The sequence below is a fragment of the Coloeus monedula genome, assembly GCF_965178545.1.
Source record: "Coloeus monedula genome assembly, chromosome: 3".
Classification (NCBI taxonomy): domain Eukaryota; kingdom Metazoa; phylum Chordata; class Aves; order Passeriformes; family Corvidae; genus Coloeus; species Coloeus monedula.
The window spans coordinates 89,121,724-89,149,415 of NC_138783.1; the positions used below are offsets into that span (position 1 = coordinate 89,121,724).

Here is a 27,692-nt window from a genome sequence, read left to right on the forward strand (position 1 = left end):
CCACTTAAGACAGTGTGAATCTGACAGCTGAGTGTCTACTCCAGCAATGTCTGACCTCTCCTGACATCTCCCTACTCAGATTATTGCCCCCAAAAGGCTGTGATGAGGCGAAGACAGCTGTCTCTCCCAGGGGAAGGAACAAAGGGTGAACTAACAGTATTGGGGTCACTCGGCTGCTCCAGGGCCTCTTTACATGCTCAGGACACACAGCTGTGTAGCTGACAAAGTCGATGAAGTCTGGCTCCCTTTTTCTTGGTGAGAAAGCAGGTGTGTCTCCTCCCTGACTGTTCTGAGATGCTCCCACTAGGAACAGTCCTACCGTCATCCTTTTAGTGTGCAGCACAGCCATTGAGGGACATTATGAGATGAGGTGGGATGCTGTGAAAATAATAGCTTCTGCAGCTCTTTATGTCTCATATCCCACACTGGAGCCGTTGCCTCCCAAGCATGTCTAGTACATAGAATCATAGAATAGTTAGGGTTGGAAGGGATCTTAGAGATCATGTAGTTCCAACCCCGCTATGTTAGAAGTTGGACAACTGAATATGTATTTGCTTCAGCAGGCCCAAAGTCTATAAAAAAAAAGAGTTTGGGAGGGCTCTGCCTTTCTCAGTCTGTGATCTGATTAGAAAGCATTGCCCTTACAACTTGCACAGAGAAAACCAGGAAGAGTTTTCCATAGTCAAACACAATGATTAAATCAGGAAGAAAGGAGATTCACTTTCTGTTGAGAGCAGATCTGTATCTTTTCTACAGCCATACCCACTGTGAAATGAACAAAGGGGTGGATGGCCTTCCTTATTTCACGTGAAGGTAAATGTAGTAAAATGGGCCAGGACTTGTTCAATATGAAAGTTCACATCCTTTCTAATTATAAGGCAAACGTTATTTCCCAAACTGCCATGAGGAGAAATAATTTCCAAACACTCAGCAAGCCCTACTACAAAACAGAATTTTCTGTTGCTCCGTCATGTGACCATGCACAGCATCTTCTTTTCATCTCTCACTCTTTCCTCTCAGTCACCTCTTGTAGAAAAGCAGCTTTGACGGAGAGTTCTCGGGGTTGGAGAACGGGGTCCCTACGGCTGGGGTGGGGGTTTCTCGTCACGGCGTGCCGAGCCGCGGGGCGGTGGGGGCGGCAGTGCTTGTCCGGCAGCGGGAGCGACACCGGGAGCGACAGTGGGAGCGCTGCTTGGGACCGCCCCGGCGCCCATTGGCTCGGCGGCTCCATATGGGGCTCGGCGCGGCCCCATAAAGGAGCCCGTCCGCTCGCCCATCCGTCCATCCCCGGCCCGCCATGCCCTCGGCGCCGCCTGCCCTGCCCTGGCTCCTGGCCGCCTGCTGCCTCTGCGCCCTCCCGCGGGGCTCAGGTACGTCCCGGCACCGGCGCCAGGGGAACGCGAGAGAACCCGCGGAAAGGGTCGGCTCCTCTAGAGAGAGGAGCGCCGTCGGGGCTGGGCTCCGCGGCATCCCAACGCACCCGTGTCCCGTCCCGCAGGGTTCCCGCAGCCTTTCTCGCGCTACCGGGACGGTGTGGAGCTGCCCCAAAACCAGGTACGTCTGTCATTGTCGTCTGACAGCGATGCACGGTGGAGAGGTAGGGTAGAGACGAGGAAGGTGGAAAACGACACTCGTCTTTGGCAGGGAAAAGAGGTAGGAAATCGGCAACGGAGTGGCAACGCCTTATTAAAAACCCTGGGGGAGATGGTAAAGAGAGGAGGGAGGCTGGCGCCCTGTGCCCTCCGCAGCGGCAGGTGGGACAGGTGTGGGCAGGGGCGTGGTGTGCAGCCGGGTGCAGAATAGGACACCTGGGTCAGCAAAAGCTGGACAGGCTAATAACGAGCCAGTCCCGACTTCCCGAGTGAAAACACAGGTCCGAAGGTATGATAGACTCACTGTTAATGTCTATTCTTTACTTTTTAAAGCAACTGGCACTGTGTTTCAGTCAATGGATGGAAATGTCCGATCAGCCTCAGGTAATTTGACTCTGGTAGTGTGTTTGATCTGCTGAGACTCTCTCCTCCAGGCATACTAATTGTCCTGTATTACCCGGAGCATCGTTGCCTGCAGGTGGCACAGCCTCTGCCAGAGAGCCAGAAGCTCTGGAGAGCAGAGCTGGTTTGTTGGTGTATGTGCTCTCCTCCCAGTGAAGCTAATGCGGACCTAAAGGAAAGCACGGGTTTGTTTTTCCTTTCTTGCCATGCCAGTAGTAGCTAACACTGAAGCAAGAAGTGACGGACAGTTCTGCAGGAGTTAAAGGTCCTATGTGGTCCTGGCTCGGTGCTTGGTGGGTGGATGGGTTTTTTCTGGGGTGCTCAGAGGAGAGGGGAGCAAGGGGAAGTTTTCACAGATCACTTCTGCTGGCCCAGAGCTTACAAATACTTTAGAAGAAAAAATTAGTATGTGAAAGATCAGCTACACTGCATTTAATATCGAGCCCAAGGGTTATTTTCAAAGTGGGGAGAAAAATATTTGCAGGATCAGGAAGTATTTGGAAATTTTTAACATTTTGTGCTGATTTTTTTCTGTCTGAAATCTTACAGTTTTGTGAACCAAGACTTGTAGAAAACTGTTCCCAGAGCCTGTTTTTGAGGTGTCTTACACCTCACTTCCTTTGAAGCTGTAGTTCTTATCTAATGTGATTGCATGCATAAGCAAATTCCTGTCCTGTGGCAATGACTATGGGACAGTAATTTCAGTATTCATGGTCAAAGATTATAGCATTGATCGACTGAAATGCTTGTAAGTGAAAATGAGCACAGATTAAACATGCCACAAACCAAAGCTATCCCTAGAACAATTAGCATAGAAAAATGTATTTTAAATGTGAGGTTGATTTAGATCTCTTTATAGCACCAGACTGTATTGACAACTGTTGTATTCTGCGTATTCTCCTCAAACAAGAGACTAATTTTTCAGCTCATAATAGCATCAGTAAGTTTTCCCCTGCTACAAGTGTTTTTAGTGGTGTGCTCAATCTAAATTGATTCAGGATCAGAATCAAGCCTGTTTTCTATCAAACCGTGTACACCACATTCTCCCAGTAAATATATTAAAGTATTGCTTGTTTTTTCAGATCTCCAGCACTGTTTTGGATCTCTGTTATTCCATATTCAACAGCATGCATAAAAATGAGGTAAGGAGCCATTGTTTCTTTTGTTTCAAAGCACCCCCTTCTTAAACTTAAAAAGCAACCACTCCACGATCAACTTTTTGACATTTCTCTCCAAACAATAATGTATAATCTAATAGTGTGATGGTTTAAGAGATGTAGGAGAGTATATACAATATTTTCTTCTTGTTAGTAGTTTGCATGTAATTCTTAGTTACTTTAAATTATTTATATGAAATTGCTGTTTTTCACCAATTTAGAGCTCAAGAACCAAAACATGCACCTACAGTCAGAGTATTTTAACCTGACCCTCAGTTTTGAATAACACTGGGTTAAATATGCTAAAAAGATACATAACACTGGATCAATAGCATAACTTGTATCATGCTGAACATGGAGGTGTATGAATTGCTTTACTGATTTTAATACTCTATTTGAAATGGTCTTGGGGTTTCTTTGTGTTTCTGACTCAGATTAAAGAGATTAAGTTGAGGAGTTATTGAGTATAGTTCTTTTTTGTTAGTGCAGTCATATAAAGACCCACCTCAGTGTCAGTTCTGCTTTATATCACTATTTTATTATCATCACTTCATTAACAACCTTTTCCAGAAAATTCACTCACCCCTGGGTGTAAGCTAAAAAGCCAGTTTACTTGTGGAGGCTGAGTCCTCTGTTGTTTCAAAACAAGAGTAGATCCTGCAAGACAATAATAGAAAGTATTTTGAAATGCACTTCAATATCTCTTCTTGCCAGTGTCTTTAGCTTATTATAATTCCAAGCATGCTTTCCTGAAGCAGTCATAAAACTCTACAATACTGAAGCTGATAGTATAAAAAAATTCTAGCATTTCAGTCTTGAAAGTCTAATAAATGTTTTTGAGTTCACTATTGACTCTTATGCCTCCATGACTTAGCTAATGAGGGAACATCCAGAATCATCTGGTAACTTTGAACAGAGTCCTATTCCTGGTTACTGTTTTAGTAATTAACTTTGCAAAAAATGGTGTCCTCAAGATTAGAAGCTGAATCTCATACAATAGCCTTTCAAAAAATATGAGCTACATGTCTGCAATATGATTTCTAGGTGTGGTCTGAGTAAAGCAGCAGATAAAGTAAATATGTGAAATATGGAAAAAGAACTATGTGAAGTTTTACCCAGCTGATCAAATTTCATATTACATGAAGTTATACTTTCTTAGCCCACAAGGAATCTTGAGAATACACTACAAACATGAGTCTGTACGTAGTGAGTCCAAGGAAAAAGTTATGAAATCCTACTAATGGCAGCTGAACTTAAATTTCTACATTATCCTATATTTCTGTGAATAAAAAAATAATTATTTAGTCAGAGTTAGATATTCTATAGAGAAGGTAGGTGGGGTTTCAAGAGAATGAATGAGGCCTCAGCACTGTGAAAGGTGAAGTCCATGGCAATTTGGGCTTGAATGGGACTTGAACCCCACCTGGGGAATTTAAAATATTTTGTGAGAGCTAAGACTAACATCATTGTCTAATCTTTGGGTAAACCTTGTAGATGGTGCTTTCAAAGAAAGCAAAAAGAGCTATCTAAACCCATCTACATCACAATCACTTCACTGTGTGTTTGAAATTTCCATCCTAGAGTTGTTTAGAAGCTCAGTTTTTACCATATTTCTTCCACGTAGTAATCTCTCACCTGTTATAAATTAGTTAGGATAGTTGAAACTTCAGGCTAAGTCATGAGTCAGTCTCTATCTTTGCTTGGTATGTAATAATCATATCAGAACAAGGGTAGCATTCATATTGTCTCTGCAGTAGTCTCCTCCTTTGTATACTTTAAAGCACCTTGATTGAGCAAGCATTTTTTCTTCCCTAGTATTTCATAGCATGTAAGTTCATGTCAGTTGCTCTATAAATTGTTGTCTTGCAGCTTGAACCAAATAAATCCTCTTCTCATACCCTGAACCATGATTACCTATTTCTTGCTTGTGTATTTTGTCTTTTAAAATTTCTTCCCTGCAGTTTCCCATCCACATGCTTTCCTGCATTCTCACACCATCTTCACATCCTCGCCCATTACGTGTTTGTTTTTCAAGCCCACTCCAGGTAACTAAACCCACTCACTGATACAACTTGGCCGGGGCACACAGCCATCCCACTCCTGGGTGCCTGGGAGCACAGCCTGGCAGCTGTGTCATGGGCAGGAGGGCTCCCAAACCATGGCTGCAGGTTCAGGGCTGCGTTACATGTTGAACTTAGTCTGCTCACATAAAGTCATGGGGAACATTTCTATTCCCTGAAGTAAGGCTGAGTAGAAAAATGAGCAATTTTCTGAAGAATAAAGAGTGCAGGGGAAGGCTTAAACCCAGCAATCTTTCCTGGGTTAAAACCAAGAGCAGTCTGAAAGGTGAAGAGCAGCCACATTTTAACAAGGTAAGAGCTATCAGTACAATTCTAGCCTGAGGAGTGGAGCTCCAGTCTAAGCTCTGCTTCAACCCCAGAGCATGGCTGCACTTTGCTGTACAGCAAGGGAAGCCTGTTGAATGATGGTAATGAACAGAGTAACATTCCAGGCAAGACTCCACATTAATCTTTACAAAGATCAGTTTGCTGCTGTTCTTACATCAGTCTGTGATAAGTGTAAGGTTATCTCTCTTCTCACATGGAGTGTACCAACCACATCAGTAATAGAGGGTCACTGTAACAAACCAAAACATGCCGGCATCTTGATTAACTTACAGTGTCCACTTGCAGGAATCACAGATTGCTTCTGCAAAGTTTACAAAGAAGGTATGTAAATGTGAAGACAAGCAGTGGCAGTAGCAGTGGCTAGGGAAGTATGTCCCTTTCCTTGTTTCTTTTGCTGCTTTTTTAAAGTCACCTTGTTTTTTTTCAGTGGTTGGGAAGTGATCTATGCTGACCCTGCTTATACCCAATGCGTAAAGCTTTCTTTTATATCTCTTCTAAATCCTGTGAATCTTTAATTATGGTAATTTATTATATTTACACTCGACACAATGTTCTTTAGGCATTAATTTTTAATCAGCATCCCAGATGAATGGGCATTGGGGACTATCAACATCCTGTTTGCATGCTGCTGAAAAAGGCCCCAAATTACCGATATTCTGATAGAAAGGTAAAATTTGGCAACGGATCTATGGAGCTGAGTTTAAAGTATTTTGTCATTGTTTGTGTTTGATTTTACAGGACAGTCATGGAACTCTGGGGCGGCCTTTCTTCCTTTTCAGGGTATCTCAGTCTCTTCATTTTAAAGATTCTCAATAGCGGACATTGTTATATGTTCACAGATGAGCAGCTGTTTCACAAATTCTTGCTGCAGTTGTTTTGAAGAGAAGCCAAATATCCCTTGCTTGAAAGCTTAGGGAGCCATTTGCTTGAAAAGCTCTGGTTTGACTAAAATATGACAAGATAATGAGATCTGGGGTACTAATGGATTAAACACTTTTTTTTGTTTGAAGATACGCCTCTGCAAATGTTTTATCTTGAGCCAAATCATCCATGTGGCTTGTATCTCTGAGACTGTCAAGGTGCACTGATGCTAAATAAATTAGATCAAACATGTGCCTGAGCTGAGTGTCCACCTGGTTTGAGAGGTCTGGCAGGAAGCGAAGTCACTGCGTAACGGTGAAAAGCCAAAGCAAAATGATCATCATTTCTGTCACGGTTTTCACCCATGGGCTTGCTGAGCTATGACATGGTCTAATACCCAATGTGCTGGTTTAGACACACCCTGATTAACACCAAAGTAATTTTTAGGAATATCTTGAACACATTTTAAAAAATTTAAAATATTGTAAAGTAGGTCATGTCAGGTAACCAGAGTTCCAATTCGGCAGTAATTTATGTTTAATTCAAATTATTTCAAGTGTGTCCATCCAGGTTCTTTCAGTGCTGGTATTTATATGCTCTTTCTTAGGTATGTGCCTATACTACCCCAATGAATTGAGACCCAAACCCTGAATGAGAATAATTAAAGCCAGAATGTTTAGGTTTTTGGGCAGAGGCTGAATGAAAATTTCTCATATTCAAAGGCATAACCCACCCTGCATGGGTCCCCTGTCATTTGACATGTTGCTGTAAAGAAAATCTTACTACAGTCTTATACAGTCCTCTGTCTGCACGATGGGAATGTATTTTTGGTGTGCTTATAGGTCTGTAATCCATTACTTTTTTACAATCATCTAATTATTATATTTTTCAGCCTCGAAATGGAAGAACTATTGAAGGCAGTGGTAAGTAGGCAGCCAAAAGCATCAAGAATTTCTTCTTCCTTTTCACTAATGATGATCCTCATGATGAAAGAAGGTCCTGAGAAGCATTACAAACCTAGTACCAATCTATGAAACACACATTTCATATGGCCACTGAGAGTTGTCTTGACAGAAACATGGGGTTTTTTCATGCTCACAGACTTAGGAGTACACACCCTTGGCAAAGGGATGGTTTTCTTCATCATGCTTCCATACTCTAAAAGAAGGTCAGCAGGGTTACAACATGGTAGAAAGAGAATTGTGTGAGGAGGGAGGATTCATGTTTGAGCAAAAATAACAGATTTGGGTGCTTATCTAAACTTTCAAGCATCTTAATCTTCTGGTATTAGAATCTGAAGCTATTTAACTTCTAACTTTGAGAAGAACCAGTTGCATAGAACTCTGAGTACTAAGTCATATTCACATCAACATCTCAACATAAAAGATGATACTGTGTTAATTCATTTCAGAATACCGTGGAATATGAAGTTCATGGATTCATTTACCAACTCGATGACTTGGTTTACATAAAGGAAAGAGACTTCCCATTGCACTGGTTGTCTATTATGTGACTCAGTTGTCTGGAATTTGCTGTTCCATGTAATAAATTTGCAATCAGTAATTCTTTTTGTTGTCCTTTTTTTATTGAAGCCCATACCAGGCTTCCTTGGGCTATAGTGGAGCATTGCCTGGTGCCAGCTGTAATCAAAGGAAATCAATGATCTCAATATCAACAATTTTCAAATCCAACAGTGAATTTTATAACATCTTCTTTAATATGGTCATAAATGATAAGCTTGTCCTTTTGACTAGGTAATATATTTCCCCATTATTTCAGAATAGGCATCCGGAACAGCACAATATTAAAATCATCACAGACATTTTTATGATTTATTTTGAGTAACTAAGTGCTTGAGTGTGATAATTGATGAAGCCAAAGCACTTTGAAAGAAGAGGAACAAGTACTGCTGCTACACACAGACATGATTTGATCAGATCATGTATTTTTTTCAGCTTTGCCTTACTGGCTATCATAAAGCACAAATGAGGCACTTTGGAGAAATATTCTGAACATCTGCCCTTTTCTCCTGAAATCATGCTTTTAAAAATGTAGTGCAGCTGCTTGTGCTTGCACTGTATGGAGTGTTTTGGTACGTGGAGACATTTATGGGCACAAAACTTCAAGTACTAAGCAGTTACTTCCTTAGGAAGAGAAGAACATAGTAAAATTGAGGGTCTAGGGATACAAATGAGGCTGCAATTCCTGAATGTACCATTGGTTTCCTCAAGCCCTCTGTTACCCCTCCTTCTCTTTGGCTACTGGGGCATAGTACCATTTCAGTTACACTGACACAGCCACATGTGATTTGGAGACACCTTTAAAAACAAGCCCTGAGATACCTGCAATTTTGTTGTTTTGTGGGGTTTTATCTGGGCAAGTTCCCAATTTGGGCTGTGTTAACGGAAGTTTGGTTGGCAGATAGAGAGAAGTGAGGAGTTGTTCGGCAATTTTTGACTGCATCTAGAGTAGAGTGTTCAGTTTGGACCCTCTCAATACAGGAAGGCCATGGAAAAACTGGAGGGAGGGCCTCCAAGGTGGTGAGAACTGCATCACCTACCCCTGAAGAGATGCAAGGGCAACTGGGCTGGTTCAGCCTGAAGGAGAGATGCCTTCAGGGGAATCTAATATACCCTCCAGTGCATACGAGGGTCATCAAGGAGACAGCTGGGCTCCTTACAGTGTGGGGTGGGAGGACAAGTAGCAACAGGCATAAGTTGAAGCAAGAGCTGTTGAAATTTCCAGGCAGTGCAACCAGTTGTCCAGAGAGGACAGTCCTTGGAGATTTTCAAGACCAGAGTAGACAACAGCTGGTCTGAATTCCCACTAGGGACCAGACTAGAGACCTCCTGAAGTCCCTGCGAGCCTCAGTTATTCTGTGGCATGAGTACAATATCACGCTATTTATTTCAGCCTCCAACAGGGTCAAGACCTGGCTGAATTACAGCTCCTGGGCAGAGGGTGCTGGTGGGGTGGTGGGGGGGGGGGGGTTCCCAGGCAGGCTCCTCAGAGAATTGAGGCCTATTTGTGCCCTCATAGCACCCTGTTGCTGTTGTCAAATCCTGTAGGAAATTATTCACCCTTTGAATGGGATGCTGGCTCCTCTGGCTTCTCAGGTATCTGGAACCAGTTAGGATGTCCCTCTGGAAGGAACAACTAAGCCAAATAAAAGTGGTGGGGATGCACTCTGGAAATGCAAATAAATAAGAGGTAATGACACAAAAGCACTGCAATGGCACTACTGGCTTGTTTCATGTCAGAGGCCAAATCTGAAAAGTATCAAGTTTTGCTCAGTTCTGCGTAAGTATTTGTACAGGTATTGGCTGGGATAGAGTTAATTGTCTTCACAGCAGCTTTTATGGTGCTGTGTTTTGGATCTGTGACCAAATCAGTGTTGATAACACAGGGATATTTTAGCTATTGCTGAGCAGGACTTGCACAAGACCTGTTTCCCACCCCACCGGTGGGGCGGCTGGGGGTGCACAAAGAGTTGGGAGGTGGCAGAGCCGGGACAGCTGACCCAACTGCCAAAGGGATATCCCACACTATAAGCTGTCATTCTCTGCAATAAAAATTTGGGAGGAGAAAAGGACACCCTCCCCCCCCCCCAAACACCTTTGGAGTGATGGTGTTTGCCTTCCCAAGTCACAGCTAGGCATGATGGAGCCTGGCTTTCCTGGAGATGGCTGAACACCTTCCTGCTGATGTAAAGCAGTGAATGAATTCCTTGTTCTGCTTTGCTTTTACCTATTAAACTGCCTTCATCTCAGCCCACAGCTTTGCTCACTTTTACCCTTTCAATTCTCTCCCCAACCTTTGGGGAAAGTAAACAAGCTGGCTGGGGTTAAACCACAGCATTACTGCACCACAGGCAACTCATGCTGTGCTCTCACAGTCAACAATGGCTTTCTTCACCCTCAACAGGTTTCAAGAATAACATCTATTTGGGCCTTGAAACTTAAATAAGATTGATAAATAGGTGGTAATTTGCAGGTGAGAACCTATCAGGCTCCTCAGCCATCTGTAGTAACTGGCTCCTCCATAAAAAGCACAGAAGAGCTCTTCTTCATTACTCAGTGGAAATCTTTGCTCCCTGGAGCAATGCAAATGTCACCTGTGAAACAAGAGAAATTAATAATATAGAAATGCAAAGGTCATCTCTGGCTTGAAACTTTCTGAATATCTCACTTCAAAACCCACGGCAGAAATTCAGGAGCGCAGACACAGGTGACAACAACAATTAGAAGCACAGAAATATTTCTGCAAGAAAAAGAGGTGAAAGCTCAGTTCTCACTGTCAGACAAAGAGACATATCAAGAGTTTCATGACAAGGTATACAAAGTAATGAGTGTTTTAGAAGAGTAAATTGGGGCCTATCCATCCTCTTGTAATAAAAAGTATCAAGAAGGCAGAGTCAATTACACTGAGAGGCAACATATTTCAGCTGCAAAGGGGAATTTTTTTGTAGCACTTAATCAACTCCTGAAACCAGTTGCCACAGCTTAGAGCATGTGGTTACGAACAGCTCAGAGGACTCTTGGAAAGGCAGGAATGGTCAGGAGCACACACCATCGTGCCTCCTAACTTGACTTGAAAAATCACTTCAGGCTGGCCTAGGACCTTAAAAGCCTGGCCTGCTGGAGCTGGGCTCAGGAAGGCACTGCTCAGCAGAGCGCACAGCAAGGGACCTGGAAATGCACTCACCTGTGGGGGAGCGAGTGCTGCCTGGCCTCATGACATGCTGCTCACCAAAGAGACAGAGCACGAAGCACAAGAGGAAAACCTTCTTGGTGTTTTACTTCCCTCTCTCTGGTCCCTTCGTGATCTTGTGCCTTGGACAGCCTCACTGCCTTCTCAGCTCCCACAGGGAAGTGCTCGCTTACTGAATCTTCAGGTAACTGCAAGCTGGGAGGGATGGCAACGCTGCAGGACAGAGTCAGCATTCAGAATGATCTTGGCAAAGATGCATATGGAAAAAAATATGTACAGCTCACTGGGGATGAAAGGAAGTGATTACACATAGTGAAGAATAATCAATTACAGCTTTGCAGCAAAGGGGATGGGTAACTGTAGAATACCATAGTGTTGAGGAGAACACAAAAATACAACATGGAATGAATAAGAAACTGTAGAGACTGTCACAGGGGAGGTGTTGCATTACTGAATATAGGTAAGGCTTCATGTACAGAGCAATACAGGAGAAGAAAGGGGAACCACCAGCAAAGAGGAAAGGCAGAGGTCAAGGAAAGTTGGAACTCTGAAGTGGGATTGATTTTCAAGAAGGAAAGTGTGAGGAGGGGAATGATAAAATGCTTCATTTTAAGCTCACCATTCCTGTAGGCATTCATCAATGCCTGTGTTTACTTATTTGCTGGGATCTTAGAGTCAAGCAGTGATTCCAGGATATCTACTGGTTTCTTATGTGGAGATCACTCTTAAGACAGATTTACCTGGTCCAGACAGCTCACACATTGCAATTGCCATCCCTCTACCTTATTAAACAGGGTTGAAACATATCTTTGACTGGGCTGGAGTGCATAAACTGTCTTAATCTATATATCTATCACTCTCATAGATTTCTCCACTGAACAACTAGAAGGAGCTACTAAGTCTCCTTCAGTCACTTCTGGATCTACTTTTTCCAGTGTACAAAACCAAAAATATGACTGATCTTATAGCAGGTTATGATTCACCACCTAAAATTTTGACATTTCTCTTGTGCAAAGAGCCTTGCACGCCAAACACCATCTCTCTATTAGCCTTCAACCTGCTAAGAGATCAATACAGGTAGACTGAATGACAACATAAGGCAAACTTGAAAGAAAAGTATTTTGCATATCTTTACTACAAAGCTTCTGCACCCAGGGGTTACCACACAGCAGTCCAGATAGTACTTGCTGGATTACTGCACTGAAAGATGCGTACACATAAGTACAGGCTTCTGGAGTACAGTTATCTAAATATTAACCAGAAAAATACCTAAATATGGACTAGAACTTCCAAAAGAAAATGCAAAAATGTGCAATGCACATGAACCGACCTCAGAGCACCCACAGGCAATCATGTGTGATCCATCAGAAAAGAAGCAAAATTCAGGAGCCTCATTCAGCACAGCACCAGGGTCATATTTCCTCTCATGACCCTGGCAAGAACTGATGTGCCACAGCCCCCTACATACACTGCTGCACAGCTTGGCCTCTCCAGGGACGTCACCAGAGACTCTGCTACGAGAAAAAACCACCAAAAATAGCTTTTGCTATGACTCAGTAGTCTTATACTACATCTTTTCCTTCATTTTCACAGCTCTGTGTAGTCTGCATAGTTCCACAGACTATGTATAGTCTCAGATTACAACCCAAATTCACTACACTGTGACTTTCACGAGAGCAGCAGTTGACTTCCAGGACAACAGTGTTTAGGAATTGCAATATTTAGACTGGTCAGCAGAGGGCAATGCCAGGATCAAATTTGGGGTGTTCAAAGCAAACGCACTCCGGGCCCTACCCCTCTCCACCGTGCGCTGAGCTTGACCAGTTCAGGTAGTGAATGAGTTCAGACCTTGTACTCACCAAGACAAGAATCTCTGAGGCCATAACTTGGGATGTTTCCTCTCCTTACAGAGAAAGTGAAGGTGACAGAAGATATCAAGCCTATAAACGCACAAATCTCAATGCAGAGTGAACTACAAGCACTCTGCACAACTAAGACATCCATCAACAGCACCCAGTCCTCTAGACAGATAAAAGAAGAAGAGTTTTTCCAGGCATCATTTCACCTCCATGCTTCCATCTGCCCACTGCTTCACTGAATTGTGGAGCACCACGTACACGCATTTTCTAATGGGTGTTATTGAACACATCTGTTTTCCTTGACAGACACTGGTGCCATGACATAACTGAGTTAGGAAAGTAACATCACATCAAGATAAATGTGTTTTGCAGCATAGGTAACAAGAGAGTTGCCAGAGGAGCTGTGTTTTGAATGGTTGTTTTCTTTTTTTGCTTCGATTTGCAACTAAGTCACATACTGGCCTCAGCTACAGGTGATTGAGCCAAGTTGAAACCTATAGCATGAGACATGAGAGAACTAGTCATGTGCAAAAGTACCATGCACTTAATGTCTCGTTTTGTCACAGTAAATGAGCACTTTGGTGATCAACAGAACAGGCAAACTTATTTCTATTAGATTTGTAGTTTGAAGAGGATCTCCTATACTGTATTACATGAAAGAAAGTTTTTAATCACAATTTCATTAGAATCACCTGGGGTATGATTTCCATACTACAGTTTCCATGCTTCCAAGCACTTCATTGAAGAAGGGCTTTCCTGTGGGTATGATGCTAAACATCTACACTCCTAAGATGACACCTTTATCTTTCCCCTTTGTGAAAAAAGGGTATAGTTACTTAGCCTCAAAAGTTTTGCTGTGATACTCTGTGCATTTCTGTTCAAAATCATTCAGAGGGCTTATTAATCAACCTGGATACAACTCCAACTTTCCAAGGAAGCCAAATATTGATGATCTGGATATTTGTCTGAACTTATTCCCAATGCCTATGGTTAGAACAAATAATGATATTAATGACCATGATAGACTAGTAATATTTGTTGAGAGTTTACCTTATGATCAAATAAGAGAATTTATCCTTGAAAAAAACTTGTTTTCTGATTACATGAATGCAACATTATTTATCAGTTTAATTAGTGCTACTCTAGTAAATGTTTAAGTGCTTCTCAGCATGTTTTGCAAAACTGGGTGCCAAAACTGAGTTCTGCATTTTTCCCCTCTCAGACTCGCAACACCTCTAAGCAAAAAAACCCAAATAAACCCCCAAAAAACCACAAAACAAAACCCCCCAACTTTTCTTATTGTTCTATCCCCAGGTTTCTGAGGATCTATAATTTCACTGCTGATGTGTTGTAAGGCAGCAGTGAAGTGCCATAACTGTGTTTATTTCCTCTTCAGCAGGAGAACATTTGATCTGTTGGTGGCCCCTGCCAGGGCTGGCTTGAAACTTAATGAGCTGCATTCACTTCTAACAAGTGTTGTGGAAGAAAGAATATGTCTAGAAAATATCAGTAGTGCCGTTGTGTAAGTAACAGGACAGCAGGTATAAATACAGAGCAAAAATGGCCAGACAGTATCCTGACATTCCTCTTGCCTGACAAGCTTTATAGTGTAAACAAAAGAGTATCACTCAGTTCTTCCTGCCACACAGGGAATTTTTCTTCACTTTATTCTATTGTGAAATGCTACCTCACACAAATTTTACATTCACTTCCTGCTGACATGCTGCTCTTTCCTTCAGGGTCTATATCTATCTCTCATTCTATTTTTACAGCATTTTCATCTCCATTCTCACATTTCACAGTTTCTCACCACTTCAGAAATATTTCTCTCAACAACAACTTCTACTTGACCCTTTCCTCCTCTTGTTGCCCCAGCACAGAGTGTCCTGGTACAGAGGAAGAAGGCAATGAACAGGCTCTGACGAGGAACATGCTATAAAGCAAATACCAGAGCAAGTTTCCTTTAAGAAGAACTGTTACTTGTTAATTACAGTCAAAGTAAGTTAAATGTCCCTGAATATGGAAGAGCCATTTTACTTTTCTGAAAAGATGCAAAAATGACTATTTAAAAAAAATTATGGATCCATAGAGGAAAGCCAATGGACTAGGGAGGGGAGAAGGGGGGTAAGACCCCTTCTCACGTTCTTGATAACTTTGTACAATAGACAAACACTGAAATTGTCATCTATGTTAAGAGAGAAGACATGGCTACACCAGTTTCTGTATGCTTTGCCGTGATAGAGACTTAGAGTAATGACGGAGCAGTCTAAAGAGAAGCAGATGCTCAGTAGAGTTTTATGAGCAATACAGTTTTAAAATGCACAGGGTTACTAACTTTTAAAGCAGAGTTAAACAACCTCTGAGGCACTGAGCTAATTGCACCATGAATCTGTGCTAGATGGAAGAAAAGTTCACAGGAATAGCAGTGTGTATCTTTTCCCTCCTCTCCCTGATTCACAACACTTACCTGTAACGTGTTTTCAAAAGTAAGCATGTACTGGACTTTTTAAACAAAGTTATTCAGGTGCTATTCTAGGCTATTTTTTTTTTAATATTTTCTCTGTTCTTCCATCCATGAGAAAAGGAGACCAGTGTTGCATTCTAGAAACTTTGTTACATGCTTTAAAAATGCCTTAAAATTAGCAGGCAAAATACTTGACAAAGAAGCAAACACATACAAATTAGTGGTACTAAGTCCCATCATCCATAAGTGCACAGACCAGACCAGAAAAAGCAAGTTTCAGTGGCTACCACCATATTCCTGAGATGAAGCAACAGTTCTACTAGTTTTCTTTGGAAGGAGCTGAGAGAGGATCTTTGGTACAACCCCGCCTTGAGGAATGGTCACACAGGCAAAGAATTTGTTCAGCTCTTCATCACTTCTCACAGCTAGCTGAATGTGCCTTGGCAGGATCCTTGTTTTCTTGTTTTCATGTGCAGCATTCCCTGCCAGCTCCAGGACCTCTGCTACCATGTACTCCATTACTGCAGCCAGGTAGATGGCAGCACCAGAAGCAATCCTATCAGCATACTTCCTTCTTTGGAGGAATCTATAGACACGACCCACAGGGAACTGCAGACCTGCCCTGGCTGATTTGCTTCTCCTTGATGCACTTCCAGGCTTGCCAGACACTGCTTGTTTCTTTCCACGTCCAGACATTCTGACAGGTAAGGAGACACAGAGGGCTGGAGGTCTTCAAAATACTTGGGTGCTTGGGCTACAGCTAATGGATAGCAAGAGGAGGCAAGAGCAAGGTCAGTTACCCTTTCTGCTCTTCCACATCAAGGACAGAGCTCATGCTTTTCTTGAGGAAAGAGCTCACCACACACCACAGTCCATCAAGAGCAGAGCTAAAATTTTAGCTGTTATTGCCCTTTTACAGCCTGCCTTTTAGGAGAAGGATCTCATTGCAAAGCCTGTCAAGGGTTACTGAAGTTAGATATGAAAGGCTCAGAAGAAGAGAGGCTTTACCCTACTACTTGGAATGTATTTGGGATTGAGGCACAGTGGATCTTCTCCAGTAAGATTTTTTTAAACACCACGGCTGTTACCTCAGAGCTAACTTGAGGCCAAGCCTGTCTCTTCTTCCAAGAGGAATCTGTATTATAACAACTTCTACTATCAAATTACAACTTTCCTCCATTTTAAATCTAAAAATGGAAAAATTCTTGCATCCCACAGCTTATTATACCCAAAATACTCCAGGACATTTTCATACAGAGTTTTAAATTAATTCCCCAAGTGTTATTCTCTGGCTGCTATGAGAGTACTACTGGAAGTCTTCTGCACCAGGAAAAGGATGAATTGATTTGGACAGCACAATGCAGACTGAAGAATAGAAATTACCATCTGCTTCCTCATGACAAAGGAAATTCAGCCCAACTAGAATACTCTTACAACTAGAGTAGCAAAAATACTCATTTAAATAACATTTCTAGTCTATGAGTAAATAGGACAGTTAGCTTCCAGCACAGCTGTTTGCAATATACAAGAACACCCATCCCTACATTAATATATAGGGTTTTTACAGACGTTTAAGTATTCAAGAAAAATCAGAATAAGCTTTGGGAAGAAGGAGGAAAAAAAAGTAGAAATTTAAAAACCCCAGCCCCTAATAAAATTCAAGCAAACCAAACCATAACTCCTTATCCCTATTACCAGACAATACTTTTTCTAAATTACTCACAATACAGGCATACTGTGCAATAGAGGCAGCTAACTTACAAAATAACATGAAGCCCACAACTACTCTAAACCTTCCACGATATATTATAAATGAAAATGCATCACATTACCTTCAAAAATTCTTATTTTGTTCTAATCTGTGCCTTACTGCAACCTAGCCTCAACCACAGGCAAGCCACCTAACACCTCTACCCCTGGGCTGAGAACCTTTTTATTAGCAACATTTTCTCTTCATCAGTGGGTCACCTGGATAATTAATTAGTCATTTGTACACATGCTTCATCTTCCTTCACCTAATCCCTGATTTGGGGCAAAATGAAGAAATATGTTACAGCTGCTGAGAAGCAAATTCTCTGGGGTGAGGGGGAAGAAGGCAGGCTGTCTCCGAGGGCTGAGCCATAGCTACATTTCAGTCTCACTAGGACACTGCCAGTTCTCACCCACTCTGGCTGGAGTATTTCTGTCTGTACACTATGTGTAAAAACAGTCCTCTCCTTCCTGATGAAGCTGGATAAAAAAAGTACATAGGGAAAGTGGGCTTTATAAATATATTTTTAGTTGGGTGGGAGGGGGAAACTGTGTTTTGCTTTACATGTGTCCTGGGCAGAGTAATGCTTGGTTCACATTGTGTCTGAGCCCTACCAAGTGATGTGATGGGGCTGCTCCTAAGATTTAGGCTTCTGCCCCCTCTTCTGGTAACTCTGTCGCAGATGGGGCTCAGGATTTACTGTGGTTCTGGGTGCTTGGCTAGTTCCTCTCAGTTCACCTGGGCAAAAATCTCACCTCAGGCAAAGGAATATTTTTGAGTGCCTTTTAAAAAAATGAGTGCCTGCTCATACTCTTTCTGTGTTTGTTTTCTGGCATTCAAAGTAGGTTCCAACCAGCAACATACAAGAGCCATGGGTGTGAACAGTATTTCAGCCACAGAAGATGACTATTTAAACCAGAGGGTACTCTCAGAAGCCCAGGCTCTGGCAAAACATTCAGACAACAGAACTGTCATGAGCAGCTCAGCCTTTGGTTTTGCCTGCCAGATACCAACTGTGGGTCAGAGCCTCAGAGCACCTGTATTTGTGGCACTCACCCACTTTTCCCATAAGGATGAGCATTTAGTCCAAGCTGAGTGAGGTTGAGTTTCCCACCACCTCAGGGCATTGGACAACTGGTATGGGGTACCCTCTGCATCTCCAAATGCTCACCATAAGGACTGATGTCCTCTCAAAGGACAGCTGTCCATTTCTTCTAATTCAAAGGCAGAAAAGGAGGCTGTGCCTTCCCTTTAGTAACCCAGACTTAGCATAGGGAAAGTGGCCAGCTCACTTCAGAATAGCTGGCTGTTAATGGACTGCCCAGGATCTTACAACATGTGGAAGTAGGGCTCCTGAATTTTCATTTCAGCCCTTGCCAGAGCTGAGACAGTCCTTCCTCCACACACCCAAACACAGTCTTAAGGCCTGCTGGCATCTTTAGGGTCCTTTTCTGGGGACTGAGATCTGGGCTCCCCCTTTCTGGGCGAGCATCCTGTCCATTGGGCTAGAGCATAAAAAGAGGGGGAGTGAGGCAGGAGCAGGTCTCTTCCCTCTTCTCTGCTATGTGTCTTTGAGAAGCAAGTTGAAAAGATCTACTCAGTTCTTTGAAAGGGCAGGCCTAGGTGCCCATTTGTATGGAATGGGGTGTTGATCCCAAGCAGATTTGGGTCACCACACTCGACACACTTCTCAGTGTTTTCTGAGTGACACTTCAACTTGGACTCAAAACCGAAATAAAAGTAACTACCTAGAAACAAATTTTTGGTACTGTTAGTTGGCTAACAACTAACAATATTACAAGTACAGCTAATTATGCCTAATAAGAGTAGATAATACAACCTTGATTGCTTACTTTATTTTTATTTTAACAGGTCAGGGAAAGAAAAATAAGCAAATAAACCAGCAGGGAAATAAAGCAGGGTATGAAATGCAAACGGATAAAAAAGGCTCAGTGAAGCGGAAAGAGAAAAGTTACAGGGAATCACGGAATAAGACTGGAATGGAGCACGGTGGGTCATCTCTCCACCCTCCCTGCACAAGCATGGTTATTCTAGGCCCAGTTGGATGGGACTTTGAGCAACCTAGTTTACTGGAAGGTGTCCCTGCCCACGGCAGGGGGATTTACGATCTTTAGGGTGCCTTTCAACCCAAACAATTCCGCGACGCTTTCTAAGCGCCCATGCCGGCGCGGGGCCCCCCGCCGCGGGAACTCAGCCTTATTAGGCGGTGCGGGAAGCGGCGCCCGCCCCGCGCCCGCCCCGCCCGGGAGCGCCGCCTCCTCCGGCCGCGCCGCGCACGCCGGGACCGGCCCTGCCCGGCCTTGCCCAGCGCCGTCGCCGCTGCCCGGGCACGGCCCCGGCTCGGCCCCGCCGGCACGATGCAGGTGAGCAGCCGCGGTGCCCCCGTGTCCTCGCACCCGGCCGTGTGCGGGCGGTGCTGCGGGGCAAGCCCGGCCGGGCCGAGGGCTGGGGCCCCGCCGACAGCCACGGGCCGCCCTCCCCGGCCGAGTGCCGGGGCAGCCGGGGCGGGGGCGGCCCGGGTTCGTGCCGCTCTCTCGGGGCGGACGTGGCTGTTACGCGGCAGTGTTGTTCGGAGCTCCGTGGCTGGGTTTGTGGCGATTGTTGCTTTTTTTGCAAGTACGGTACTTACTTCGCTACGGTAGTGAGCGGGTGGGCGTTTCAGGCAGTGCATCAGCGTGTTAGTAAACGATAGTAAATGCGGGGTCGAGGGAAAGGTGACCACGGTCAGAGACAGAAAACAAATAATATCTGGTGTTCTGTGTGCTGAGCTACATTGTTCTCTTTATTTATTTCTTCTTTTTCTTCTCCCCCTCTGTCCCCTACCCCTCCCTTCCTGTCCCGGTAGCCCATAAGTGCTGGGGTTTAGTCTGAGAAGAGATACGGTGATATGGATGCGAACAGACCTAGTGTAAGGTGTACTGATACAAGCTGTAGCAAAGCAGTAGGCGCGTTCAGTTTACAAAGTGGACCTAGGCCAAGATAGCAAGGAAGCACAATCAGCCTGTGGGTGCTTATCACTGAGATTTCTTGTATTTTAAAAATTAAAATTGCCTGCTAAATAGGAAAGTCTTACATTGAGCTTTTCAACAATACACGGGGGCCTGTTGGCCTTGTTTTGCAGGATTATTGCAACTATTTTACAGTGAAGTCTCAGGAATAGTTTAGCTGTAGATTTACATCTGAATCCTTAGCAATGGGCTTGGCTGACAGAGACTGCTTGCTTTTCTGTAAACACTCACGTGGTCACTCTGCTTGAATCTAAGACGGCGACTTCCCGTGTACTGAGAGTTAGGCCTGTAAGGTTGGTGCCTGTGTATGTCTTGTCACTAGTGTTTCCTGATGCAGTGACCATTGATTTGGTGGCCTGTCCTGCTGAGGGTCTATAAGGGAGCCCTTTGGCCACCATGCTTCCCTGTCACCCAGGTGATACCCTCTCCTTTCATTGCACTTTGTTAGAGATGCAGCAGTGGTTACAATGCTTCAAACCGTGGTACCCAACCAAGGCCTCATGTATGTGCTCTGAGTGGGAGGAAATAAAACAAAGTCAGTCTTCATGGTGCTACAAGTCTGGGGCTGGAAAGAAGCCCCAGCATCAGGAGGATTCGCGCTGTGACTTTCTGGTACCATCCATCCAGTTACCAGTTTAGCAACTGTGTTGAGTTCTGGAAATGGTAAAGTTCACTTTGAAGAAATATCATCCATATGTTGTTCTGTTCCAGGATCCAAATAAAGATACAGAGTGGAATGACATTCTGCGCAAGAAAGGTATCCTTCCTCCAAAGGAAAACTTGGAGGAACAGGAACGTGCGAAGGAAGAGGAGCAGTTTGCCATCCTTCAGAAATCTCTTGGTGAGTGACCAGCCAACTCAGGCAGCCACACAACAAGCCTTGGAATGGCTTCTGGGGGAAGCTTTTTCAAAGAAATGGCCAGCAGCAATGTTTATATGCTTGTAAAGCAATGTATCATTTTCCAGGTCTGTAGGGATACCAGAGCTTCATCTGTGCAGGGTGATCAGCTGATAATGGTATCAAACAAATACATTCCTGAACACATGGATTCTTCCAGCACAGGAAAGCTTTGTTCTTCATGTCAGCTCTGTATTTTTATGGAAGTAAATGTTTGAAAACATTTTTGAAATGTTTGTAAACATGTTTGAAAACAGAAACAAGAACAATGCAAAGGCAGTCTAGCAGGTGAAGTGCATGTCTGTGCTGCAGCTGCTAAACTTGAAAGCTTGTGCAGGTAGTTGGATGCTAGTCTAGGCAGCCTTCAGCTCAGAGGCTTTTCCATCATATTCTTTCCACCTATATATCTAAAGCACATAACACTTTCTAAAAATCCAGTAGGAATAATAATGACAGGTTGAGAAAGCAGGGGCTGCTCAGCCTGCAGAAGAGAAGGCTTGGGGGAGAACTGTAGCACCTTCCAGTGCCAAAGGGACTGACAAGAGAGCTGGGGAGGGACTTTTTTGAATCATAGAACAGAATCATAGAATATCCTGAGCTGGAAGGGACCCACAAGGATCACTGAAGTCCCAATTCCTAAGGGCAATTGCAGCTTTATGATACCATGTAGTGATAGATAGGACAAGGGAGAATAGCCTTAAGATGAAGGAGAGTAGGCTTAGATTAGATATTAAGAAGAAATTCTTTGCTGTGAGGGTTGTGAAGCACTGGAACAGGTTGCCCAGAGAAGCTGTGGATGTCCCATTGCTGGAAGTGTTCAAGGCCAGGCTGGATGGGGCTTTGAGTAACTTGGTCTAGTGAAAGGTGTCCCTGCCCTTGGCAGGAGGGGTGGGAAGTAGATGGTCTTCAAGGTCCCTTTCAACTCAAGCCATTCTATTATAGTAGGATAATACTCAAAAAAATCCACTCCATGTTTCCTATTAATCTGTCCTTAGAGTAAATAAATTCTGTTGGATTGATGAAAGCTGATGAGTTTTAATCCTGGAATGAGGTTTTTGCTGATTTGATGTTTCTTCCATTTTAGTGAAAACTTATGAGGACATGACTCTGGAAGAGCTAGAAGAGAATGAAGATGAATTTAATGAGGAAGATGAGAAAGCTATTGAAATGTACAGGTCAGAGCAGCTTGCAGAACTTGGCTTTAATGATAATTGGAGGGTCTTTCTTTTATGTGCTTTTAGATATTGTTGAAGAGAAAGAATGTTTTTAGGATGATGGAAAAAGGGGGTTGTGTTTCTGGTCTCTTGTGGAGCTTCTAAGTGTCTTTAAAAGGATAACAGTGTTTGAATTCACTATCCTTTATCTACAACCTGGCTTTGCAGAGATAATGTGCACCTGCTGAGTGCATGGCTGGGGATCCTGAGAGCTTTGAAAATCACCTCCAATATTTCCTAACTTTTGAGTGAATGAGATTAAGGTGCTGCAGATTTGCATAATTAGTGTTGGTTTCCGTTTATCTCTTAACCTCTCTCATGGTTTTTGCCATTTAGTTTTGTAGTGTATTGCCTGCAGAAGAAATGTCTAGTGAGGCCAGAAATGAGGAGAAAAAGGCATTTCTAAAAACATAGTTGTACTTGCATGTTGGTGGTTTTAACTTACAATGCAAATACAAGAGCATCTACTGTGTCATTTTGCTTTCACTGCTCTGGGGTTAGAAGAAGTTTGTAGTGTGTCTCTGAAGTCTAGGTTTCGACCAGCTCCTTCAAGTGTTGTTCTGTCAAGAAAATGCTTCTAATCACAAGATGTCTTTTCCATTCCTGGCTATTCAGGCAGCAAAGGTTAGCAGAAATGAAGGCAGCTCAAATGAAGAATAAATTTGGGGAAATCTTGGAGATTTCGGGAAAAGATTATGTTCAAGAGGTTACAAAAGCTGGAAAAGGTATATGGGTAGTCTTGCACCTCTACAAACAAGGGTAAGAATTTGTTTTTAACCATTAAACCTTGCACTGTCAATAGCTGAAAATGTTCCAAGGTAAATTTGTAGTTATTGTGGAACTAAGGACTGATTCTGGAGTTCTAAGAAATAAAAACAAATTAGTAATTTCAATACTGTTGATTCAAGACTGCTGGACTTCATTTTAGAATGATGTAACCGTGAATTGGCTTTTTTATACATTGATATGACACAGCATGATGTGTACCATACAGCTGCCATAGAGGTAGCTGCTGCCACTGAAATATCCAAGCTGTGGAAACTATTCTGCATTAAATGCAAGGGTCAGTGAATAAGAAGGATCAATGTATATTTAGCTTGGTTTCTAGTGGCATACAAATGGAGTGAGCAAGCTTTCCAGTCCTGTCACCATGATAGAAAACCTTGTCAAAAAGGTCTGTTAAGTTGCTAGAATTTTTTGGAAGGGTTATAAATACTTGCTGTTGTTCTTTGTCTCTAATTTCCTCACAGGTGTTGATCATCATTTGCATGCTTTCTTCCAGGAGCAGCTTTTCTTTTTATTTTGCCCTTGCTCATGAAATTTCTAAGTATCTTAAATTCATAAGTTTCCCTGTATATAATGGGGATAGAGGGGAAGGCTGCATTAGTAATATATTAAAACAAAACCCTACCACACACCACAATCTCAGTGGTGCTGATCTCCTTTGAGTCCTGGAATACTGGACAACAAAAGTATCCAGAAGTTGCTTCTGGTACTTTTATTTTTCCAGAAACTCATCAATCTGGTATTTCTGACCTTTCTTCTGGAGATGTTTACTTTTGAATTGTCTTGTGTTTTTTCCTTATGTGTGTGTGTTGCTGTTCTTCACAGAATTCCACTCTGCGCCTTAATAAATCAACATATGAGTGGGCTTGCGAAGAAGTTCAGAGATGTGAAATTCATCAAAGCCATCTCTACCACCTGCATTCCCAACTACCCCGATAAGAACCTGCCTACGATATTTGTGTACCTGGAGGGAGACATCAAAGCTCAGTTCATTGGGCCTTTGGTGTTTGGTGGCATGAACCTGACACGGGATGGTGAGTGGCTGCATCTCTGGTCTTCCGAAGGCAAAGCAAAACTGTTTTGCTGGGAATGAGAGAAATGAAGCTTAGGAGGAGAACGGAGGTACTGAAAATCATACTAGATTTTTTTTTCACCCCTATGGCTCAACCACATGGCTATCTTGTACAAGCAGTGATAGGCCAACATATAGAGATTTGTCTTGTGTGTGCAACTGTTTATGCCCTGTGTTGGGTGAAACAAATTTTGCTGGATATATTAAAGGGTAAACAGTACCCATGCATGTTCTTTGGGTGTCTTGGACATGAATGATTGCCCTTGCCTGCAGTGATAATCTGTGCACTTGCCTATTGGACTGTAGGGCTCTTTGTTTCATTTTTAAGACGATGGCATATGTTTGTCTGTTGTTCCTGACTGAGTCAGCTTAATTCAGTCATCGCAGGAAGCTGCGCACTGAAATTTCTGCACTTTCTTTTGTCTTCCTTCCTTCTCCCCTAGGCCAGGTGCCTTCCACTGGAAATTAAAGAAAGTGTGAGGTTGGATTCATTATTCTGTAACATCTGAAGGAAATTAGATTTGATTATAGGATTGTCAGCAGGAGTAGGAGAAGGGTTTCAACTGTATGTGTTGTATTGCCTTTCTTCCACTTCTGGGAAGCAATCCAGTCCAATTTGGGCCTACTGCTGGTGGTGGTCTCTCTTTACTGTCTTAAGGAACTAATATTTAGTGTGTGATGTAGCGGCAAAGGGGTGAATTCTATTTACAAGGTACATCCCTGAAAAATACCTATAATTCAGATGTGTACACGAAATTTCCACAATTTTTTGCCCTTTATTAAATTTATTTCCTGCCTCTTCTGATTGTGGTGAGCTCAGTGTATGATGGGAACAGCTGTAATGTACGAGCAGTATTCCTTCACTGGCAATAGATGTGCAAACATGTCTTCTGCCCTTACGTGCTTAGAAGGAGGTACCATTCATTTTCACTGGGAGAGTTGCCTCTAAAGCTGTTGCTCTGTATCCATCACCTCTTCTGCACTCCTGGTTGCAGGGTGGCACTGGGGATGTCACTGGTGGGCTGCAGAGCAGTACCCTGACCTCTGTGCCCTGGGCTGAGACATGTGCCAGCACTAGAGACTGGGAAAGAAGGGCTTGGTTGGAACAGGTGTGGTAAACAGGGCAGGAGCTTGGCTCTGGTTGCGGAAGAAGAGGAGGAGGACCCTAGTGTGGTGGTGGTGGTAGGGTGATAAGGGAAGTCAGCTGGGGAGTGAAGGGTGGGCTTTCTCCAGTTTGCTCCTGTATGTTCATGACTCTTGTTTTGCACTGCACAGAATTGGAGTGGAAGATTTCAGAGTCGGGTGCCATCAAGACAGACCTCGAAGAGAACCCCAGGAAGCAAATCCAGGACCAGCTCATGTCCTCAATCAGGGCGTGTGTCCCAGCCAGGGGGGACAGTGACTCAGAGGATGACTAATTCCTGCGACTGCATCCAGACTGATGCAGTGCACTTGCAGCCAGTGTTCCCACCTCAAGCACTGGAGACACTCCTCAAGGCCTTGCTGAGCCCCGGAAGGGTCACCTTTCAAGATGTTCATTCTAGAAACCTCTAGAAACTAAAAACATTTCTGTTTTTTAAAAATTGCAGCTTCACTTAAGATGCTGAAAGACATTTTGTATAGTGAAGCCTGAGTAAATCTTACTCAAGAGTTTTAAAATACAGACATGAGTAGAAACAGGTCTCTTGTTATTATTTTCATAGTAAATTGCTGACTTCTTAAAAAAATTTGAAATATGAAGTGGTATGAAGCGCACTGTTTTTAACAAGCTTAAGGTGTACAAATCAAATCTAAATAGCTGCTCTTAAATAATTGCTTATGGCACTTAGGTGGGCCATCTCTTAGCCCACTGTGCTCAGACCTCTGACAGCCTGGACTTCATAGAGAGCTGGGGGAGGGTACCTGCGGTATGGGTGCTTCTGAAGGTGGTACGTGGTGCTCTGCAGAGATGTGCTGGCAGCAGAGGGTCAATAAGAGGCTGTAAGCTGGGACCCTGTGCATCTTGAGAGAGGCCTTGCGGATGGCCAGCCTCTCCTGGGACCTGCTGAGTCCAGAACTCCACTTTGAGTTAGCAGCACTATTTTGCCTTTCACAAGGGCTGAACTTCCTGTACCATCTTGCCTGCTAATTGCAGAATAAAACTCAAGCTGGTGGTGCTCAAGTGTGAAACTGCTGATTTCTTCCACAACATCAGAAGTCAGGTGGTCTTGCAGTAGTGCCATTGCCAAATGGGAGGGAGGATGATGTTTGTGGAACTGAAATCTTGCTATATGAAAGATTTCTATCTTCTAGCTACAGTAATAGTAACTGAAGCCTTAGAAGAGTATAAACTTAAATACCACCTTGATTATGGATCTGCTGACACTGGGAGCTGCTTGATTATTTTGGGTTGGATTTAATGTCCACCTACACTTTCAGTTGGTCTACACTCAGGCTAACAATCTCCAAGAGCTTTTGCTAACGAGGCTGCCCCAATGACATTTTGTTAAATTGCTGGTGGATTCTGTGGGTGGATGGTACAGAATGCAATGCTCAATAAGAAGTGATTTTTTTAAAACTTTTTTTTATTAGTTCGTAGTGACTTTTCAAGCATGATTCCTGCACTCTGAGACAAATCAGTGTGTAGACCAAACAACAAATAACTGTTCCTTCAGGTGAGCTTGTAAGAAGATCCTGATGGAGAGCTTCCTCTTTGAGATGTGAATGGTGATTTGAGTCTCATTTGTCTTTTCTTGTCTCTTATGTGTTTTTTGGCAGAATAGCTAAAACATTAATCTTGTGCAAGTGAGCCAAATGCAGCACAATAGAAGCTGATAAATCCTGAGTATTATTATATAGCAGCACTCCTCTCATGACTATCCCATTTGGGACTACCCCAAATGCTATCAGACTTGATGCTTTACTGTGCTCACCTATAGCTTCGTACAGTCTAGGAAGAGGACAACTCTTCCTCTGTGTAGAAGCCTACACTGCATATTTTGCTTATCTTTTGCTTATTCACATTGAATTGGTCTTTGGAGTGACCTCAGATCACGTGGACTGCATTCCTTTTGGAGGAAACTAGAGGAGCTAGAGGTGAATAAAAAGGGGAGGTGGGACTTCAGACTGTTTCCTTCACAGTCTCTTCTTCCAGCTGGGTCTTAAAACTATAGCTGTGTTCCCCTTTTGTGTGTGGTCCAATGGGTTTTGTGAGCTCTTGGACCACCGAGAGGACAGCTCCTGAAGAGGAGCAGGGCTGCCTGTGGGTTGTCCCAGGCCACTCAGCTGCGGTGAGCCAGATACCCTGTGCCTGGGAATGGTACCTGTGGCACCCCCAATTGTAGTTACCTCTTTCCTCTACAAGAAGCAGACCTGGTCTGCCTGGGAGGTTTATCCAGGAGATTAGCTAGGAGAGGGGGAGAGTGCCTGCTCCCTGCCGTCGGGGCTGCAGCCGGGGGCTGCCTCACCATTTCAGAGGCAGCTGTATTTTGGTAGAGCAATTCAGGAGAAA

At 43.4% G+C, this 27,692-nt stretch overlaps 3 protein-coding genes across 3 annotated transcripts; 2 read left to right on the plus strand and 1 right to left on the minus strand.

Annotated features, from left to right (window-relative positions):
- Positions 1–1,297: 1,297 nt before the first annotated feature.
- On the plus strand, positions 1,298–13,228 carry NMS (neuromedin S; the record flags this gene model as incomplete). The annotated part of the gene is made up of 8 exons (XM_082277839.1): positions 1,298–1,370; positions 1,499–1,554; positions 1,926–1,976; positions 3,077–3,136; positions 5,845–5,880; positions 6,298–6,339; positions 7,313–7,343; positions 13,041–13,228. The coding sequence occupies 8 exons, from the start codon at positions 1,298–1,300 to the stop codon at positions 13,226–13,228; spliced, it is 537 nt and encodes a 178-aa protein (XP_082133965.1).
- Positions 13,229–15,729: 2,501 nt separating this feature from the next.
- LOC309570828 (histone H2A-like) lies at positions 15,730–16,149 on the minus strand (the record flags this gene model as incomplete). Its single annotated transcript, XM_082277840.1, has 1 exon — positions 15,730–16,149. The coding sequence occupies one exon, from the start codon at positions 16,147–16,149 to the stop codon at positions 15,730–15,732; it is 420 nt and encodes a 139-aa protein (XP_082133966.1).
- Positions 16,150–19,483: 3,334 nt separating this feature from the next.
- PDCL3 (phosducin like 3) lies at positions 19,484–26,363 on the plus strand. Its single transcript, XM_082277624.1, has 6 exons — positions 19,484–19,587; positions 20,944–21,073; positions 22,215–22,305; positions 22,960–23,103; positions 23,956–24,164; positions 25,478–26,363. The coding sequence occupies exons 1-6, from the start codon at positions 19,582–19,584 to the stop codon at positions 25,618–25,620; spliced, it is 723 nt and encodes a 240-aa protein (XP_082133750.1). The 5' UTR covers positions 19,484–19,581; the 3' UTR covers positions 25,621–26,363.
- Positions 26,364–27,692: the final 1,329 nt, after the last annotated feature.